This window comes from Pipistrellus kuhlii, unplaced genomic scaffold (assembly GCF_014108245.1).
Source record: "Pipistrellus kuhlii isolate mPipKuh1 unplaced genomic scaffold, mPipKuh1.p scaffold_m20_p_32, whole genome shotgun sequence".
Classification (NCBI taxonomy): domain Eukaryota; kingdom Metazoa; phylum Chordata; class Mammalia; order Chiroptera; family Vespertilionidae; genus Pipistrellus; species Pipistrellus kuhlii.
Window position 1 is genome coordinate 1,905,399 of NW_023425532.1, and position 20,983 is coordinate 1,926,381.

The 20,983-nt window shown below is 50.7% G+C and overlaps 1 protein-coding gene across 4 annotated transcripts; it reads right to left on the minus strand.

Annotated features, from left to right (window-relative positions):
* Nucleotides 1-5,513: 5,513 nt before the first annotated feature.
* USP11 (ubiquitin specific peptidase 11) lies at nt 5,514-20,747 on the minus strand. 4 transcript variants are annotated; one of them, XM_036460541.2, is made up of 21 exons: nt 20,541-20,747; nt 13,960-14,069; nt 13,687-13,817; nt 13,305-13,422; nt 12,790-12,935; nt 12,625-12,686; nt 12,406-12,505; nt 11,866-12,039; nt 11,216-11,374; nt 10,630-10,854; nt 10,421-10,504; nt 10,210-10,304; nt 9,069-9,275; nt 8,396-8,448; nt 7,975-8,220; nt 7,812-7,882; nt 7,503-7,615; nt 6,568-6,717; nt 6,365-6,480; nt 6,112-6,200; nt 5,514-6,029 (listed from the first exon to the last, which is right to left on the minus strand). In XM_036460541.2, the coding sequence occupies exons 1-21, from the start codon at nt 20,714-20,716 to the stop codon at nt 5,895-5,897; spliced, it is 2,760 nt and encodes a 919-aa protein (XP_036316434.2). In that variant the 5' UTR covers nt 20,717-20,747; the 3' UTR covers nt 5,514-5,894. The 4 variants fall into 4 exon arrangements, with proteins under 4 accessions (XP_036316434.2, XP_045426361.1, XP_036316435.2 ...); XM_045570405.1 differs by having other exon boundaries at nt 7,975-8,219; nt 8,362-8,448; XM_036460542.2 differs by having other exon boundaries at nt 7,975-8,217; nt 20,541-20,746.
* Nucleotides 20,748-20,983: the final 236 nt, after the last annotated feature.

The window sequence follows — 20,983 nt, forward strand, 5'->3', positions numbered from 1 at the left end:
AGCTGGGAGTTAAGAGCAGGCTTCTGGCTAGAACTGGACTGTGCTCATGTTCCCTAGAGTTCCCATGGCAAGCCCTCTGGAAAATGCTAATTCCAGTGAGCGAGGCAGCCCTTGACACTGGAGAATGAGATCTACCATATTTTGAGGACATTACCAAGCTGTGAAATGCGCTATTTCTTTATCTCAAATTGTACCATCTAATTATGTTTTTAAAATGCAAATATCACTTTTTTAATATATTCTTTTTTTTAAATATATTTTATTGATTTTGTACAGAGAGGAAGGGAGAGAGATAGAGAGTTAGAATCATCGATGAGAGAGAGTCATCGATCAGCCGCCTCTTGCACACCCCCTACTGGGGATATGCCCGCAACCAAGGTACATGCCCTATACCGGAATCGAACCCGGGTCCCGTCAGTCCCCAAGCCGACGCTCTATCCATTGAGCTAAACCGGTCTCGGCACAAATATCACTTTTTAAAAATTTATTTTTTATTGATTTCAGAGAGGAAGGGAGGAGTGAGAGAAACATCAATGATGAGAATCATGGATCGGCTGCCTCCTGCACACCCCCTACTGGGGATCTGCCTGCAACCCGGGCATGTGCCCTTGACCAGAATCGAACCGGGGACCCTTCAGTCCACAAGCTGATGCTCTGTCCACTGAGCCAAACCGGCTAGGGCTCTGCTGAGTTTTAACATCAGAAAAGATGTAAGCATTGAACTATGATTATTATAAACTTTTTTTAAAACTACCAAAAAACTCTTCTTTAACTTGGTTTCTTATAAATAAAACTTTACCTTCATGTAAAAATTACACAACAGCCCTGACTGGTCTGGCTCAGTGGATGGGGGGGTCAGCCTGCAGCTGAAGGATCCCAGGTTCGATTTCGATCAAGGGCATGTACCTAGGTTGTGGGCACATCCCTAGTAGGGGGTGTGCAGAGGCAGCTGATCAATCTCTCATCGATATTTCTAACTCTCCCTCTCACTTTCTCTTTGTAAAAAATCAATAAAATATATTTTAAAAATAAAAATTACACAACAGCACAATCTGAAGCTTCCCTTATATCTGTGTCCTGTGAAAATGAAGTCATCTCTGAGCCATTCTATTGCAGGAGTCATCAGGACATGCCATGGATAGGGATGGAGACATGGAGCTACCTTGTAGATGCCAAAGTAGGTGATGCTCAGTCTCCACTTGGGCAACCAAATAACCACCTTTTTTCCATTCTGGGTTATAAAAGAACTACCATGAATGATATTTGCAGGAGGAGGGAAATTCCTACAGAAAGCCAGTTTTGTTAAACCACTTTCTCTCTCTCTCTCTCTCTCTCTCTCTCTCTCTCTCTCTCTCTCTCTCTCTCTCTCTCTCTCTCTCTCTCTTTTAACCAATTACATTCAAACATCGGAACAACTCAGAAAGTAGCATTCCCCATGAACCTGGCATCCTCCCTGTGTTCATCCTATGATGAAAAAGCCTCCACAGCCTTAGCTGGTTTGGCTCAGTGGATAGAGCGTTGGCCTACGGACTAAAGGGTCCCAGGTTCGATTCCAGTCAAGGGCACAGGCCTGGGTTGCGGGCTCAATCCCCAGTATGGGGTGTGCAGGAGGCAGCCAACCAGTGATTCTCTCTCATCATTGATGTTTTTCTCTCTCTCCCTTCCTCTCTGGAATATACACACACACACACACACACACACACACACACACACACATATATATATATATATATATATATATATATATATATATATATATAATTTTTTTTTTTTAAGAAAAAGAAAAAGAAAAAGAAAAACCCTCCACATACTGGGACAGCATTAATCCCACTGTGGCGGGGTGCAAAGAGGCGAGGCTAAGGAATGAGATGATCTATAATAATCAATTGTCAACTGATCTCTAGAGTTGATCCTACCAACATGCCTCACTCCTTCAAATTATAGGAATACATTTCCTTGATTTTTTTTGTTTTTTGTTTTTTAAAGAAAAGCTTACACATGATCTAATGCATTAGGACAGCGGTCAGGAAACTCATTAGTCAACAGAGCCAAATATCAACAGTACGATTGAAATTTCTTTTGAGAGCCATATTTTTTAAACTTCTTCCTATGCCACTTTTTCAAAATAGACTCGCCCAGGACATGGTATTTTGTGGAAGAGACACACTCAAGGGGCCAAAGAGCCACATGTGGCTCGCAAGCTGAGGTTTGCCAACCACTGCATTAGAACTGAAAAGTACCTTTGCTTTAAACAAATAAAATTAATTTTTGGCACATTTTAGAAGAAATGTAGTAGTAGAAAGAGTGGGGCTTGCCCTAACCAGGGTGGCTCAGTGGATAGAGCATTGGCCTGTGTACTGAAAGGTCTCAGGTTGATTCTGGTCAAGGGCATGTACCTTGGTTGCAGGCACATCCCCGGTAGAAGGTGTGCAGGAGGCAGCTGATTGATGTTTCTCTCACACTGATGTTTCTAACTCTCTATCCCTCTCCCTTCCTCTCTGTAAAAAATCAATAAAATATATATATTTAAAAATAGAGTGGGGCTTTAGGGAGAAGACTTGGCTGCACGATACCACTTATTTGCTGCATGACCTTGGGCAAAGGCAAAATGCCTAACCCCCTGAGCAGCAGTCCCATCATCTGCAACCTAGACAACACCACAGCCCGCAGTGTTATCACAGAGGGCAAAGGAGAATGTGTCTGGAAGGCTTTTGTAATTCTGAAGTCCCATACACATGATTGGTTTTTATGACCTTAGAGCACTAGTTTTTAGTAATAGTTATTAAAGTGGCCTGGCCAGTGTGGCTCAGTGGTTGAGCATAGACCTGTAAACCAAGAGGTACATTTCGGTTCCTGATCAGGGCACATGCCGGAGTTGCAGTTGCTTGCAGGCTCAATCCCCAGTAACGGGGTGTGCAGGAGGTAGCCAATCAATGACTCTCATCATTGATGTTCTTCTCTCCCTCTCCCTTCCTGAAATCAATCTCTTTAAAAAGCAAAAGAAAAGGCTGTGTTCCAAGTGGGAACATTTTGTGGCACTCTAACTTGCCCTCACACCATCCTCGCCCTGGCACCATGGCAGTCATGGTCTTGGTGGCAGCCAAGATCTCAAGATCTCAAATCAGTAACTGGGTTCCCAGCTGCCTCCCTTGGACCCAGAGCGGCCAAAGCAGACCTTATTGGCAAATGGTTGTGTAGGCTCGCCTTGTCCCATGTTCCTGTCTTCTGGCTGCTTCTGGATTGATTATTCACCTGTTTCCTCCCCTCAATTTGTTTGAAATTTATACCTTTTCTGGTGTTTAGTCTGATATCCTTAATTTATCAAACGATATTTGCCCACCTGAAAATCTTTTTAAAAATATATTTATTTCAGAGAGAAGGGAGAGGGAGAGAAACATTAGTGATGAGAATCATTGATCGGCTGACTCCTACACGCCCCACACTGGGGATCAAGCCCACAATCTGGGCATGTGACCTGACCTGGAATCGAACCATGACTTCCTGATTCGAAAGTCGATGTGTTACCGGTATATTCCTCAGCACTTTTACCTATAGCCAAATCATCAATTCTTTCTTCAGCTATGTCTAATGTGTTGTTAAACTTATCCATTGACTTCTTACATCTTGCTATTATCTCAGACCTATTACTTTTTTAAATTATTATTGCGGAGAGTACTACAGATGTCCCCAATTTCCCTTCCCCTTTGCTCCCCTAAGCCCAGCTCCCACCCCTCAGGCCTTCACTGCACTACTGTCTGCATACATGGGCTATGCATATATGTTCCTTGGTTAATCTCTTCTTGCTCCCCTCAGACCTGTCAGTCTCTTCCATATCTCTGGACCTATTTGTTCATTGGACTCCATATATGTGAGATCATGGGGTATTTGCCTTTCTCTGACTGGCTTATTTTCCTCAGCATAATGCCCTGGTACTTGGTTCTTTCAACTCATTTCCTTTTTTCAAAGTTTAAAGTGTTTGCTCATAATTATTTCTATGATGAATAACACAGCTTTACACCGGTGTGAGAACTATATGAGGCAGCCCTATGTAGTTGTCTTTTATTTCTCCCGATTCCTATGCATGTTGTCTTTTTACAATGCCTTCGGTTAAATCAGGGGAAAAGCTTTAAATGACTTCCCTTTAGGAGGGCTTTGTCCAGCAGGAATTATCCACAGGCTGAGGTCTTTGTCCTTACAGCCCATTTGAACCAACTCTTTATGCCTGCTTTCTCATCTGTGAAATGGGGCAATAGTGCTTCACTCATGCAGCCTACCTGTTTCAGGGACAGCTTTTGAGTTCCTGAATTCAGTCAGACCTGACACTAGGGTTTGTTACAAGTCACTTTGAACTCCTTTGTTTTGCCTGCCAACTGCGTGACTGGGCGGTTGGGTCATGTGGGGCGGAGTGACCCCCGGGGAGGTCTCAGAGCTGTTAATGCTCCCTCAACTGCTGGTTCCCTCCCTCAGTGTGAAGGATGAGGTCCCTGTCCACTCCACCCCATCCCACAGCTGTGCCCACAGCAGCCATTCCTGCGGGGCGGCACCAAGAGGGGTCAGGTGGGAGTCTGCTTTCACGGCCTCTTAAGCTCCTACTACAGAGAACCTGTGAGCGCCGTCTACGATAGATTAACTCCGTCTTCTCTGGGATGAGGCTGGACGCAGGGGTCCTCAAACTTTTTAAAGTGGGGGCCAGATCACGGTCCCTCAGAGAGCTGGAGGGCCGGACTATATGAACTACTAATTCCTACTGTAACACCTCGGCTGCGCTCACTGCCCAAAAAACCTGGCGGGCCGGATCAGACTCCTCTGCGGGCTGCATGTGGCCCGCGGGCCGTAGTTTGAAGACACCTGGAGGGACCCTGCCTGGTGGGGGAGCTGGGGTCATGGTGGGATGGTGGCTAACTACAGGGGCAACACAAACACACTTTATCCCATCAGGTTGGCTGGTATGGGCCAGGGGTACCACTTCCAGTTCTGAGGACACTATGGGAGGCTGGCGGGGTGGTCTGGATAGTATCTTTATGCCCAGAAATCACACATCTGCCCACGTGGGTGCCTGTCTGCTCCAGGCGCACCTTCCCCATCAGCTGTAGCGCAGGTCATATCCAGAAAGATTCCCACCCGGGCCCAGTGGTCAAACGGCCCCTGCAGAGACCAACCCCAGTGTAACCGATGAGGTGTGCTAACCTCCCCACAGAACTTCAGCAACTGCTTGATCTCTGTACCTGTTTCCCCATCTGAAACCGGAAATGACAACTCTCGCCTGCTGTGGGGACTGAGTTAATACATGTAAAATGCTCTGGAAAACACAGCCACTTGGCGCTGGGAATTGTGTGTGGTGTGCAGATGGTGCTTCGATAGCTCTTAAGAGTAGCACCTGGCACAGGTTGGCACTCAGTGAGCACCTGGGCAGCACGCACCTGTGCTTCTGTGCTTATTGAACACCTGGCATTCAATAAGCACAGAAGCACAGGTGGGTGGTGAGCACGTGAACAAAAAACCCAACCCCACAGTGCCGAGGGACACACGGGCACTTTATATGTACACAGCGCGAAGTACAGGGTCTCAATAAGAAAATACACTCTGTGCTGAGGTGTGCCACCACCCCCCTTCCGTACACGCCTAGAGGAACGACACAGGAGAGGGAACCACCATAAATACAGGAGCGATGGGAAGGCTAATGCTCTAAGGGGCAAGCACAGGCAGGGACACACTGCTGGGAGGACACACAACCTCTTCCCCCCCGGAAAGAGCGATACGGCGGCACGAGAGAACAGTAGCCACACTAAGCCTGCGATGCCTGCACGGGGCACCTACACGGTGAGGAGGACAGGAGCGGAGGGGGAAGGAAGAGAGCAGAGAGAGCTTCCTTTCCTGCCGTAGGCCGAGGTGGTTCAGTTTATATCCATGGACTCAGGAAGGGGGTCACAGGCAGGTGCTGGCGGGTCAGATTGGCCAGGCTGGGGCTTGGTTCGCAGACGACGCGCCACATCCTGGCGTTGATAGAAGAGGACGTAGGCTGCCTTGGACTGCAGGGAGAGCACAGCGTCAGTGTGGGTCAGGGTGGAGGGAGGGGCGGGAGGAGGGGAGAAGGGAGGACAGAAGTCCCACCTCAATCTGATTCTCCGTCACAGGCGAGACGCTGTTGTCATCAAAGTAGTGCCACTGCCCACTGTCCTTGTTGCAGGCGAATGTTGTGTCTGGAAGAGAGGGAGGACTGTCACCACCCCTGGCCCCCAAGAGGTGTCCGGGTTCGCTCTATTCTCCTCCCACCCTGACGACCCCACCATTGGCTCACACATCTAGTCACCCCGCGGGGACATCATGACCCACCTCCCACCCAGGGCACACCCCTGCCACCTACAGTGTCCATCACGCAGGCCGCCGTAATGGTTGGACACAGCAATAAGATCATATTTGTACAGCTCTGGGGCCGACTCGTCCTGCGGCTTGATGACAAACTCGGAGAAGTCCAGGTCCCTGTGGGTGAGGGGAAGGTTAATACTAGCCTGCCTGTCCCCACACCCCAAGCGCTGTCCCCCCAGCCAGCCTCCCTGGGCTACGGACCGAATAGGGAACTCCACAAGGGTGTCCAGCTTCTCTCGGGAGAACTTGGTGTAGGAGAAGCGCTTCAGGTGTATGATGAGAGTCTCAGGCAGTGTCCACAGGTCCAGCTTCTTGGTGGCCAGCTGGTGTTGCTTGCAGTTGGGGCAGTACCTGCAGACAGAGTCCGAGTCAGCACTGACACCTTCTGCGCATGCTCCGTAGCAGCTGGCCCTCATGGGCCCTGTCCAGGCCAGAGGTGCTGATCTTATTTTTAGCCTGCTGGTTAATCTAGTGTGCTCTTCACGTGTCATTCAGGGCTCACCAATGACCTGACAAATATATGCTTCATTATGGGTGTGTATTTGTGTTAGGGCTCTGGCCCTGGCTTTCTCTTTATTTCATTCGCTCACGAGGCATTCCCTGACTGTACTGCCCAATCCTTTGGCACCACTTTGTATATCTGTCCCCTTGCTGCTCCATGGAGATGCTCTCCTTTGTGAGACCGGCTTGATCTTTTGGGGCCTCTCTTCATGTTTTCTTTATTCTGCAAGGATCTACGGAGCACCCACTGCATACCCCACACTATTATAACCACTGTCTTAGCCTTAGGGGGGGTTACTCTAACAGATAAGACAAATAATGACGCCAAAGGGGGTCTAGGATGTGACCTCAAGTGCTGTTACTGAGCCAGAGAGAGTAACGCCCAGCCAGGAATAAAGAGCACTGTGAGGTCATAGACAGAGTGACGGGGTAGTAGAGAACACCTGAGAAGCTGACATTGGATAGGAAACCTGGATAAAATGAAGGAGTCCTGGCCAGAACCGGAGGAAGGGCGTTCTTGGGAGAAAGAACAGCCCTGGCAAAGGCTCCAAGGCGGGACTACAGTTGGGATGTTGGTGGCCAGAGTGGCATGAGGGTTTGAGTGAGGGGGAGCCCTCGAGGTCCTGGTCCCTCACCAAGGGTTCTCCTTCTCCAGGGTCTCCATGGTGGTGAAGAGCTCAATGCACTCCTGGAGCCGCACAGGAGCCTTCTTCAGCACGTACCCCACGCAGTCATGCTTGACGTAGCCCTACAGTGGGGAGTGGCCCGCGGGAGTGGGCAGATAAAAGAGCGGTTCAGAGCATGGCCTTATCAGACAGGAATGGAGGCCCTGAACAGGACCGCTGTGGTCACAGCTTGAGGGTCTTGGGGGGATGTGTGAGGAGTTGAGGGACAAAGGGACAAAGCTTCAAGTGCCTCCCGCGCCCTTCCTCAGACCTCGTTACCTCAGCTTCCACCTCGTCGTAGTAACGCTTCTTCATCTCTGGGTCCCAGTCGATGGCGATATAGGGCTGGGCTGGGGGCAAAGGAGGAGATTGTGGGCCCTGCTGCCAAGGAAACCCCCTCCTGCTGCCCTCCCCCACCCCGGATGGCAGCTGAAGGACAAACCTTGAGTGTCCTCGTTGAAGTTGGAGCGGTCGCTGGTCCCGTTGGAGTTCACCGTTTGCAGGGTGAACAGGTGCTTGCGCCGCGCTCTCTGGGGCCAGTTAGATGGTCCAGGGGAGCTGGCCGCAGGGACCCGGCTCCCACTGGCGACTCCAGAGCTGGGCCCAGCCTGATCCGGCCCAGGGTCTTGGGAGCTGCCGCCAGCCATGTTTCCGGACTTGGGGATGTTCTTACCACCCTCCATATCTGCTAGGATAGGGGAGGATGTCAGACAGGTGTGTGTGCAGCGAGTGGGCGAGCGACTATCCGGGTGGACTCTATGGGAGTCAGGCTTACCCTGACTCCCTCCTCCTCACCCTCCTCTGGCTATGGAACCGCTTATACAAACACTCATCCTTGTCTAGCCTCTCGCCTCCTTCCTCACCTTTGTCTTCGCCATCATCCTCATCGTCAGAGCTGGGTCTGGTCACATAGCGGCTAGGAAAAGAGCAGGAGACTCTCAGGAGGAGCGCAAGGCAGAGCCCGGGATCCCACTCTGCCTGCGCTGGGCAGCCCCAATGGGCACCCACACAAGCAGCGTCAACGAGGAGCCCAGAGGCCTCGGGTGACACAGAAGCACATGTGGACGGGACTGAACGACGGAGGGCCTGGTGTGCCTCAGGGCAGGCGTGTGGCTCTAAGTGGGATGAGCCCCTGGCAAGCAGACACCCGATCTGCTGTCAGCTTCGGGCAGGGCAGGCCTGAGGAGTGGCTGTGTGAGTGTAATATGAGGGAGTTGGTAAGCCAGCCGCCAAGCGCAGTGCTCTGCTACTCAGTAAGCACTCGGGATTGTAGACTTAGTGCAAACCACCAGCGAAAACACAAGCGAGTGAGCCTGGACGAGCAGAAGACAGTGAGCACAAGATGGAGTTGTCTGTGTCCTATCTATCTTCCTCACCTCTGCATCCCTAGCTCCTAGGAGACGCGGTGGCCAAGCCAGAGGTTTAGCTGTATGAAGTGTGAGCTGGCTTGTCGCCACGGGTGGGAGATGGTGGCCAAGCAGCTGGACACGGGGTTTCAATGGAGACCCCAGCCCCGGGCCCTGAGGGCAAACTCACGAGAGGCGGTACAGCAGGATGTGGTACAGGGCGTCCCAGGACAGGCGGTCCCGGGGCACGGACACCAGGAGCGGGTGTCCGAAGAGCATGAGGCCATAGTAAGAGTTGTTGTAGTCACGGGCAGGGGTCCTTTCTCGCAGGTACACGGGGATCACGACGTCTTCCCTGGTGTTCTCCGTGATAGAAGACCTGCCTGACACCTCGTAGCTGCGGGGGAGGCATCGGGTCAGGCCCGATCAGGACACCCGCGAGGGACGCTCGGCCTCAGACCCAGGCGCTCCACTCACTCACTCACTCACCCCTCACAGTCTGAAAATAGCTTTATTTTTTTAACCCTCACCTGCTGAGGATTAAGTCCTCACCTGCTCTTTTCCCCACTGATTTTGTGTCCCAGTGTTGTGCGCTTTGCAAACGGTTCGGTGATTGGAATGGTATATTGTGGGATGTTTCAAAAGTACTTTGGCGCTACCAAAGCACTGAGGGAGTGAACAAAAACTTTTATTGTGAAGGAATTTAAAACCATTTTCTTGCCCTGGCCGGTTTGGCTCAGTGGATAGAGCGTCAGCCTGCAGACTGAAGGGTCCCAGGTTCGATTCCGGTCAAGGGCACATGCCTGGGTTGTGGGCTCAATCCCCAGTAGGGGGTGTGCAGGAGGCAGCTGATCCATGATTCTCATCATGGATGTTCCTATCTCTCTCTCCCTTCCTCTCTGAAATCAATAAAATGTATATAAAACCATTTTCTTTTTGGAAAACACTGCTTGGTACTCATGAACCACTTTCTATTTTAGCTACCAGAGGGTTTCAATGTTTGGAATGTTCTCAGGTTCAGAAAGCATCTAGCGTGTTTGAGGACTGTGGTATGAGAAAGAAGTGAGGTCAGTGGTACACCGGAGGTGCTCAATGAGTGCTAATAAAATGAAGAAGAACCAGGAACACCTCACATAGCAAGGAAGAAGATGGACTGTATTAGGATCTGTCCCCCATCCCACTGCTGGCCCCAAGCCACTACCCCAGTGAGGCACGTGGCCAAAGCCTGGTGCAGGGCAGCTGCCTGTCAATTGGACAAGGAGGGAAGAGGGAAGGTGACTAAGCTAAAGGTATCGCTGAGGAGCCCCAGTCTCCCCGGGCCCCTCACTCACATGAAAATATCGTCCCGGTCCAAGATGGTGCTCAAAGACTCGTCTAGTTGGAAAATCTTGTAGAAGCGGTGGCTGAACACGTCAGCTACCATCATCTGCGAACAAGAGGCCGCGAGGGGCTGGTCAGTCTGTGAGGCCTTCCTGCACAGGCCCTCCGACCTCCCTGTCCCCGAGTCCCACCCGCCCTGCCCCCACCCAGAGCCTCACTCACCCTTTCTGGCGAGACCCCAGTGTGCTTGGCCAGGGCCATGCACAGATCGGAGATCTTGCCTTTCTTGGGGACCACGAGGCGGTGCTGTGGGAGAAAGTGACCACAGGGGCAGGGGAGCACCCGGGGAGTTAGTGCAGGAGCCTGAGGCAGGGTGGGGTCATCAGACCAGCTGACCACACCCCCCTCATTATGTGCTCATGTCCCCATACCTGTTCTGGCTTGCGGCGGGGGTCCATGGAGACAAAGAAGACCTCCATGACCCGCTTGTGGCTCACAGGCAGGGGGACACTGAGGTAGCAGAAGGGGTCAAAGGTCACGGACACGTTGCCACAATCGGGGCACACCAGCGTGGACTTGAAGAGTCCGTGGAAAGTGTCCACAATCACAGAATCGTTCCGCCGCTTGTGGTTCTGCCAGGCCTCCACGGCCACTTCCTGTTGACGGCACCACGGGGGGGGGGGGGTGGAGTCACTCGGGGTAGGGGAGCCATGGCTTGGGGTGGACATGCATGGGGTTCAAACTAAGGTTAGGGCCCCTGGTAAAGTTCAGGTAGGTGTACGGCAGGGGCCAGGCTGCCTGGAGCCGTTGCTGTCAGGGCTGGGGTCTGTTTTGTACAGCGGATTGGTGAGGGTTAACTTTGAGTGGGGTACGAGGGCAGATATGGTGTTGCAACCAAAGGTGGGACTGAGGTCTGAGTTGGGGCTGGGATGTAGGACATCTTAAGGAAAGCCCCGAGGGAGAGGCCTTAGTGGCTTTAATGGGGCTTTCAGGACGGGGGGCCTTAGGAGCACCTACTTGGTCAGGCCGTCCAGCAGCATCACACTGCTCCACGTATTCTTTTTTCTTCACGCGATTGAGGTCCTCATGCAGCCCGTCAAGCAGGAATGACAGCAGCTCCTGGGAGTCATGTTGTTGGTAGCCAAGAAACTGGGAGGCGAAGTGACCCACCTTGGTCTGAGAAGATGGACAGGCCAGCAGTGCAAGATGTTAGTTAGGAGCCAAGGGAAGTGTGTATAGGTGTGTGTGTGTGTGTGTGTGTGTGTGTGTGTACTGAGTGGCCAACTATCATCTCTGTACGCATAACAATCGGGCCACTCCCTGTCTGTCCTATAGAATAAAAGGCTAATATGCAAATTGTCCCCTCGACCAGGAGTTCGACCAGCAGGCATGCCGGCCAACCGCCCATGTCCCCTCCCACTGGCCAGGCTGGCCGGACCCCACCCATTCACGAATTTGTGCATCAGGCCTCTAATACACACACACACACACACACACACACACACACACACACACAGAATGGCCAGATGATTACGCATTCAGAGATCATAATAATCTGGCCACTCAGTGTATATGTGACTGCGTGTGTACACGTGTATGTGTGTGTGTGTGTGTGTGTGTGTGTGTGTGTGTGGAGGGGGGAGGGGTAGCCCAGGGTGGAGGCGCACCTTGAATACATTGGGCACGATGTTGCGGTGGTGGCCGGACCAAGCCTGCTTCACCAGGTCCGCGTAGGCCTCGGCAATCTCACCCTTCATGCCCAGCGGGTTGCAGAAGTTGAGCTCCTCCAGGTAGCGGTTCTTGAGGAAGTACTCGGTGAGCTGGGGCACATTGCTCAGGCACTGCAGGGGCAGGGCCAGGGGGATGAGGTGGAAAAGAGGAGAGAGAGGTGACCAAGGTAGGAACCGAGCAAAGGAAGTAAGAAGGAAGGGGAGAAGAGAGAGGGGGCAGAGGGATGGATGGGAGAAGAAAAGGTTCAGGAGTAGGGGAGAGAAGATGACAGTGCTTCAGGAGAAGGGAGAACGCAGTGACAAGAGGGAGAAGGAGGAAAGCAGGGAGCGAGTGCAAGAGAAGCTATTGATGTTTCAGGAAGGAACGTGAACATGTGAGGTCAGACTTGTGTCCCCTTGCCCCGAAGACCCTGTCCTCAGTCTGCACTGCTGAAGCCCAGCCCTGCGGCTGTGCCTGTCACAGCCCTGACGGCCCACCTGCAGCGCTGAGTTCATGAAGCACGTGTTGCCCAGGTTGGTGAGACCGCAGATGCCCGGCTGGCCCTGGAGTTCCTCCTCCTCCTTCGGCCCGTTGCTCCTGTGGTGGGGGAGAAACTGTCAGCTGAGGGCCTACTATGTGTAGGCGAATGTGCTCGGGGGCTCCATGGTTCTGCCCACTGCGGGACCCACGCTGGACCAGACACCCCAAGGGCTTACGCGACGCGTGTCTGTTGGCTGGGCCAGGTGCCATCCTTGCTTCGGGTCTCCATGACAACCACCTGGTTGGAGGAAGAGTGAGAGATGGGAAAGGCTGATGGGCACCTGGCCCTCACCTCCCAGTCTGAGCCCTGCTGGGGAGCACCAGGCCCTCCCCACCCTTACCTGCCCAGACTCGACGTTAGTGTCGCGCAAGGTGACACGTGTGTTACACAGCCTCTCAAAGGAGCCCTCTGCGTTTTTTATCCAAAGCCGTGTCTCTTCTTGGGGGCTCACCACGAACTGGTCTTGAGCGGTTCGCAAAACTCGGTCTGTACAGAGAGAAGGGACACATTCGAGGTCACCCTGGGATCCTGAATAACCAACCCCTCTTGGGCCCAGCCCCCACCTCCTCCCCACAGACCCTGGCCATGACCTTGCTCCCAGTTAACCTCCAGAGGCTGACCCATACTCAGGACTTGCGACACAGCAGATATCCTCACCACTTCCGCGTCACCGCCGAGAAGCAGCTGACAAACCTCGGGACCCCTCAAGGCTCCTGCCCTTCCTGCCCAGCAGTCCTGTGAGCTCTGCCCAGTGCCCTCTGTGCCTGCCACAGCAGAGCCTCACGCATTGTTAGGTCACTGGACTATGACCTACGGGGCTGGGAGGCCCCGCTCACTCATGGCCCTCAGACTCACCCAGGGAGTCTGTCTGGCTGAATTGAGCGCTGTGAGCTGTGTCCATATCACTGTGCTGGGCAAGCAGTAGTTCTACTGGGTACACTTCGACCTCACAGCTGCCACGGAAATCCACGACCTGGCAGGGAGGAAGAGCACACAGTGTACCCACACAGCACACACACAGACCTCTCCGGTCAGAGGCCCACAGGCCAACACACAGGGGACACACCAGATACCTGGATCACGGGAGGGGAGAGGAGTGTGGGCACAGGTGTATCTATATGGTACATGTGGAGACACACGTACACACATGGATCTGGACCCATCTTGGGCCCATGAGGCCTTCCTTCTACCCCCTTCCTCCCTCCAGTCTCCCTCCCGGCGCCCTCCCTCACTGTACCTTGCGCTCAATGGGCGGCTGGCCACGCTCTAGGCCATACCAGCTGACCAGGTGGTTCCAGGCAGTGGTGGGAAGCAGCACATAGTCTTCGCCTTCCACCAGTCCCTTCTTGAGGTGCCAGTTTACAGTGTCTGTGGGGGGAGGGGGCAGAGGGAGGTGGCAGAGGAAGAACCAGGGAAGGAGAGTGGTGAGCCATCTGGCCATGTCGCCAGTAGCCTACCACGGAAGGGAAAAGAATCCAGGGCGAGGCTGAGGGGAGGCAGAGGCCGGTACCTTCGAAGAGCTGGTCATTGTTGATGCAGCCAGGGATGATGCTGGGGTCTTCCTCTTCCACCTGGACGTACACCTCCCACCGCTTGTACCAGCTCCGATCCACGAGGAACCTGGAGCAGAGAAGCGACAGGGTGTGACATGGCTGTCTGGGGGTCAAGTTTGACCACTTCCCAAGGTTACTGAACTAAAAGTGCCAACACATCTAAACCAAGGCGACAAGTCCCATGTACCCCTGAAACGAACACAATGTTACATTGACTGAGTCTTGTATGTACCTTGACCAGGGATAGACCCGGAAACCTTAGCCTTTTGGGATGCTCTAACCCAGTGGTCGGCAAACTCTAGTCAACAGAGCCAAGTACCAACAGTATAAGGATTGAAATTTCTTTGGAGAGCCACATTTTTTAAACTTCAACTTCTACTAACGCCACTTCTTCAACATAGACTCGCCCAGGCTGTGGTATTTTGTGGAAGAGCCACACTCAAGGGGCCAAAGAGCCGCCAGTTTGCCAACCACGGCTCTAACCAATGAACAACCCAGCCAGGGTGAGATTACCTAACTTCTTAGGGCACTAGAAGAAATTTGATTCATAAAAGAAGATGTGCTCAAAAAAAGGGGACAACCCCACACCCACATGAGATTTTATTATAGAATAAACAATAATGTGTTAGTCTGAGGTGTAACACAGTTAAGTTAGGCTCAAAAAACAGTTAAATTATTTGCAGCTAATATAATTAGGCTTTAGCCCTTCGTTAATTGGGCAGTGTTTGTAACAAGCCAAAAATGGGGGCAAAAATCTTCAGCCAATAAATGGATTAGTAAACTCGGAAAATCTGCTCAGAAACAAACAAAAAAAATTAAATGATTAAAAGAATCATAAAGTTTTCTTCAGACCACATATCAGCATTTCTCACCATTTTCGGATTTAGGATTTCTTTTGGCTTTATAATACAGTTAAGCATACAGCTCCATTAGCTCTTTTACAGAAAGAACTTTTATAAGGACTGTCAGATTAAACCAGAGGTCAGCAATCTGCGGCTCAAGAGCCACCTGCGGCTCTCTGGCCCCTTGAGGGTGGCTCTTCCACAAAATACCACGGCCTGGGCGAGTCTATGTTGAAGAAGTGGCGTTAAAAGAAGTTGAAATTTTAAAAATGTGGCTCCAAAGAAAGTTCAATCGTTGTCCTGTTGATATTTGGCTCTGTGGAATGAGTTTGCCGACCACTGGGCTAAACAGGGCTGATGGCATCTGCCTTTGTTAAATGTCTTGAGAAATTTCCAGTCTGAAAAATAGCTGACATACAGTGAGTGTGAAATAAATGTTAACTGCTATTGTTCAGTCCCAGGCTTCAACATACAAGCTCATGTACACACACACACAACCCTGTCCCCCAAACCTGCTCAGCGATGGTATTCCTGACAGCCTCAAACACACACTTTTAAAGAAATGATAAAACTGATGAGAAAGATATACTACATACTGGTTAGTTTTCCAGCAGTTTAACCCTCTAAAGGGGATTCTTTAAAATGGCCTCTTCCCTTTGTTTAGTTTATAAAAGGATTAGCGAGGTGGGGGATGGAGGAGAAAAAATCCTGGGGTAGTCACAAGTGGCTGCCTGAATAGGCAGCCATTTCTGTGAGTCCCCTCCCCCCAAACCCTTCACTTAATTCCTCACCAAGACACACACACGCACCCTCCCCACCCAGGCCCTGCCACAAACATCCCTCCCGTCACTGGTCCTACCTCCCTTCCCCTATGGCTTTCATTGCCTCTATTGACAGTCTGCAGCTTCATTTATTCAGCTAAGTGAACTTATTGTTAATGGGACTTTCAATACAAAAGGAGGCAGTATTCAACTTTTTTTTTTTTTAAAGCAGATTTTTAAGGAAAATTAACATTGAAGCCACTCTTTATAGAGGTAAGCAAAACCACCAGACCTGGCTACACCCCGAATGTCTAAAGGCTTCAAAGAAGACTTAAGTTTTACACAGATGACTGCTATCTTTCTTGAATTCAAAGACACTTAAAAAGGACCCACATTGTTAGATCTATTGTACTTCTAGGTATTGGATTTTTATTTTTGCTACTGTTAATGCCCTCCTTTAAAATTTAATTTTCTAATTTGTTCTGGCTAATATACAGAGATACAACTGATCTTGCTGAAGTCACTTATGTTTACTTGTGCTTCTTCAAATCTGTTAAAATGCTATGAAATATGTGCTTAGGGAAATAGGTTCTCTGTCTTCCAGTTTTCTCTTGTGTCTAGACAAAATAAAATTGGTTATTTTGGTTAAGATAATAATCTATTTTAATTTGTTAATATGCTAGGTACAATAATCACGAGAAATAGAAATATGGGTATAAAGAGACACCATTAACTTGTTCAGATGGCAAATGTAATGTTACATTGTTCTGAATTGATTATTCACACATCTGCACAAGCCCAAATACAAATATAAAGACATACAAATAAATCTTTTCCTGTAAATTGTTACATGAATGTACCAAAGGAGGAAAATGAGAATTTAGGCATTTTTCTGTAAAATGACATTCATTTATGCGCAGATTAGAAATCCCTTTTTTGTTACCAAATTATTAACTCTTGGTGTTTTCTGATATACCCCTCAGCTCACTAAAAAAATACCATAACTCATTTTTAAAATCGATTCCTTGCTTGAAATATAAGTTAAGCTCTTAATGATCTTTGCTGTTTATCACCGTTTTTACAAAGTTTACTATATATATTTTGTCTTTACTTCAACTTATAGCTTGTCTTTTCTAACAACTATTCTTGTTCTCAAATTCAGGCTCCAAATGGAGAATAAAGACACTGCTAAATGGCCTTTTTTGCCTCAAGATCTCTGAGAGATAACAAAGATTTGCTCCTTTCACTCTGTAAAAGGAATGACAATAGGCAGAATTAGGTTTATCTAAAATTCTCCAAAATTTTGATTAATTTATATTTTTTAGAAAAGCTCTTTCATTTTTCAGACTTAATATTTTAAAAAGGACAAAACAAAAAGTTTATCTCCCTAGGTTCATGACGCTTAGATATAAGTAGATATGCTAACATAAATCTTTCCCAACAACTGCGTACTTTGACGCTAAAAAGCATATTCATGCTCAAGCGACAAAGACTGGTAGAGTGAATGACTGTCCAGCAAGATTCCCCCCCTTCCAGGATTCTAGATCCACAAATCCCCTTTCCCTTTTGGTTCAGGAAAAGTCTGACCAAGCACTTAATTACCAAAGGATCAGATCCAGCCGCCAAGGCATAGCCTGCCTTGGGTGAGAGCTATGGCAGCGGCTGGCAAACCAAACCTGGGAAATCTGCAGTCACCTTAGCTCTTTGGGGTCTTCATCAAATGCATGATTCCCCTCAGCTGTGCGGCTTTCGCCATGGACAGAATAACCAGCAGTTTTAGCTGGTCCTTAGATGCTGTGTCTTCACACATCACTCTCTCTGCTGGACCACCAAGTCCAGCACCCTCCCTCCTTTACCTGAACAAAGAGCCCCGCGCTCGCTTACCTGCCAGGAAAGGAGCCACACTCTGCACAGACCCCCTCCCCGGCCCCAATTTCATTAGGCTCGTAGGTGGCTCATCCTCCCTCATGAAGAGGATGAGCCATAGAAACTGCATTTGTCCAAGAGGCTGTGTGCGCCAGAGCTTTGAATGTACTCTGGAACGTAAGTGTCTCTTAGAAAGGCAGTCCGTGCAGACGGCCAAATTAATTGCTCTTGCTCACATCCGCCAGCTGGCAAAAGCCCAGAAAGTACGGCTAATAGTAGTGACGTGAGGTGTATGATGCAGGGGTTAGTCCGCGCGTTCAAATTGCTTTCTAAACAGCAATTTCCCGACCACTGCAGCAAACCTCTAGAAAAAGAACTGAGCTGCTTTGCTCTTACCTAAGGAGGTAAAGCATTAAAAAAACGCAGTTAAGAAACAAACAAAAAAAACGAGAAAAAAAAAACGAAAAAAAAAAAAACCCAACAAAAACCGCTTCATAGTATCCACAAGCAGAGATAAATTGGCTTTAATACTGAACCAACATCGGTGGGGTAATTCTTTAAAATTTCTTTACTGATTAAGGTATTGCATGTGTCCTTATCTCCCCATTACCCCCCACCCTGGTGGGGTACATTTTTTTTTTAACAGATCATTCATTTTAAAATTCACATAATTAACCATTTAAAAAACGGACAATACAGCAATTCATACAACCACAACCTCTATCTGGTTCCAAGATATTTCCAGCATCCCCCCCCCCAAAAGCAACCCCCGACACCCCCAAACGGCTACCCAAAATGGTCCCGTTATTGCGGTTCATTCTCAGGTTTTTCCTCGCTGAAAAGCTGCAGCGTGATGGCTTTTAAAAAATGCTGTTCCCCATTCCCCATTTAGGGGATCTCGACTTCGTCTCCCCAGTGAGAGGGATAGAGAACCTTACCAGCGCTGTGATTCAAGATCCCGGGGAGACCGCCAAGCTCCCTGCAGAGGCCCTCGAAGGAGAGCCCGCTGGAACCTGAGCGCCCGCTCTGCGTTCCAGGAACAACAGCGAGAGTCCAATATGGCCGGGTGCAGAGGGGGAGTGGGAGGGAGAGGGGAGGGGAGGGGGTGGGTACCGGAGAGAGGGAGAAATCAGAGCGCCCTGCAAGCCCCCGTGAGGATGTCAGCGCTCCATGCAGGAGGCGGGAGCTGTTGAGATGCTGAGTAACGGAGGGGCAGAGATGAGGCTGTTAAAAGAACTGCTGTGTATGGGAGGGGGAAATGGTACCTCTGCGATGGAGAAAGCGGGCAGATAGCACCCTCCCCAAGTGATCAGGACGACGTCACCCATGACGTCATGTGCAGTCCATGTACCGCCCGGGGAGGCACACGGAATGCATCCAATGTGATTTCACATGGAGCTGCCACAAAAGGAGAGCCTGGACCACAGACACTGTGGATGCATGTAGTGGTGGGGACACGTGAGATGAAGGATTCAGAGTAACAGATCGTTTCCTGTGGCGCAGAGAGGGGGGTTTGCATCTGCGGGGTGCACAGGAGTCTTTCAGGCAAAAGTCTAATCTGAACCTGCGTGATGCGTTACAAATGTCGTTTTATTGTTCACGGTTTTTATTTTTTATTTTGAAATGCTCCAAATAACTGCAGACACAATACAAAGACTTCCCATACGCCATTCATCCTGAGACCCCAAATTTCATCCCGAGACCCCAGATTTAAGTTTATTCATTTGCTCAATCACTGTTTCAGTGCATTTGAATATAACATATTTTTCAACTATTTGAGAGTAAGTTGCTTACAGGATGGGACCCCTAAATATTTCATACCCACATAATTATTTTAAATAACTATTGTGGATATGAAAGAGAATGTTAAATGTTCTCTTACATATCCACATAATTATTGAAAGCAAAAAACTAACAGTAGTAATATGTGATCTGCAGAACTACTCAAATTCCGCCCGTTTTCCCATGAGCATCTTTTACAGTAAAAGAGAGAGGATTAATTTTATGAGGAAATAGCCTGATTTTTTAATTTTTTTCTGCTCCAGGATCCAACCCATGATCACACATGGCATCTGCCATTATAATCCGTTAAATACCCCCTGAATTCCTTCAATCTTGAATAGTTCTTCATCTTTTGTCTTGCACGACCTTGAGATGTTTGCATTGCACGGACCGTTAATTTTTATAGAATAAACGTTTCATGCAACCTGTTCACGGCTGACGTAGCTGGCTCAGGATTTAATAAATGAGATGCAACTCTGCGAGGAAAAAAAAAACAAAACACACCCACAAAACGAGCCCAGAAACAGTGCACTGCAAACACGGGTGATCAATGCAATGAAACAAGGCGCTGTATGGAGATGTTCATTGACATGTTTTACAAAATACCCTTTTTTCCCCGATGACACACACACAACAGTGCTGAAACCGAAAGCAGATGCAACATGGAAGGCCCCTCCCGCGCCAATCACCTGCACTTTCTCTGGTCCGTGTCCGGGCAGGCTTCCGCCAGAGGCAAGAACCTCACCGCGTCACAGCCCGCGCTCAGCTGCGGCCGCCATTTTCTGCCGCGGCCTAGCACCGCCTCAGGCCCCGCCCCCGCCTCAGGCCCCGCCCCCTGCGTCACCAGCCTCGCTCCCCGCCCCCGCCCCGAGGGGCTTGGCTTGCGCTCTTCCGATTGACGTCATCGCCTCCCCTCGCGGGGCCTTCGGGACCGCCCCTCCCCCAGGGCCACGTGACGTCACAAAGCCCGCCTCCCCATGGAGACCGCCCCCTTCCCAGGCTCCCGGCGCCATTGCGCAGGCCCGGGCCCTCCTCCGCGGCCGCGGCTTCTCAGGCCTTGCCCTCCGTCCCCGCGCAGCCAATCGCGCCCGGTTCTCAGGCAGGAGCTCCGCCGCGGGCCCCGCCCCTTTCCCAGACCAGTGGGTCCATTCACAAGCACTTCCCCGCCCGAGCGCACTCTCCGGCGCGCAGCTGTCCCCCGCCCCCGCTCCGGGGCCCTCCGCGCCATCCCCCGCCGCAGCCAGCACTCCCCCGGTGCCCGCAGCCAGGCTGGCAGCTCAGCCTCACCAGCTCTCGCCGTCCCGCAGCGGACGCCCCCGCCCACTCTCGCAACTCTCGATCTGGCACCACTGCCTGGCCTGGCGCGGCATCCTTCTGCGCTGGGGCTGTCCGCCTTTGGCCCCGGGCGACCGGTTCCCTCCGACCGACGCCATCGCCTTTCGTCCTCTCCTCCGCCTCGGCATTGGGAGATTGGAAGCGGCCCCCCCAACTGCCACTTCCGGATTCTGATCCCGGAAACGGAAAGGGAGCCCCCCGTTCTGCGGAGGGTCTGACCCCGCGGAGTGGCGCGTGCAAGGGTTCGGCGGCGTTGGACGGGGGCGGGGCTGTCTGCGGTGGCCAGTGAATGGGCAGGGTGAAACCTCCACATGGAGCTTTTGGGAAAAGACACAGGTATTTGGTGGGGTTCTAAGGCCATGAGTCCAGGCAAGCGGTCGTTTGGGAAGTGGAGG

Excerpts from the sequence above, each read along its gene's own strand:
- USP11 (XM_045570405.1), bottom strand. The coding sequence starts at position 20,716 with ATGCCGAGGCGGAGGAGAGGACGAAAGGCGATGGCGTCGGTCGGAGGG. Across the intron at positions 12,687-12,789 it reads CTAACGTCGAGTCTGGGCAG|GTGGTTGTCATGGAGACCCG; the intron begins GTAAGGGTGGGG and ends TCCTCCAACCAG. Across the intron at positions 6,030-6,111 it reads TGACGGAGAATCAGATTGAG|TCCAAGGCAGCCTACGTCCT; the intron begins GTGGGACTTCTG and ends CTCTCCCTGCAG.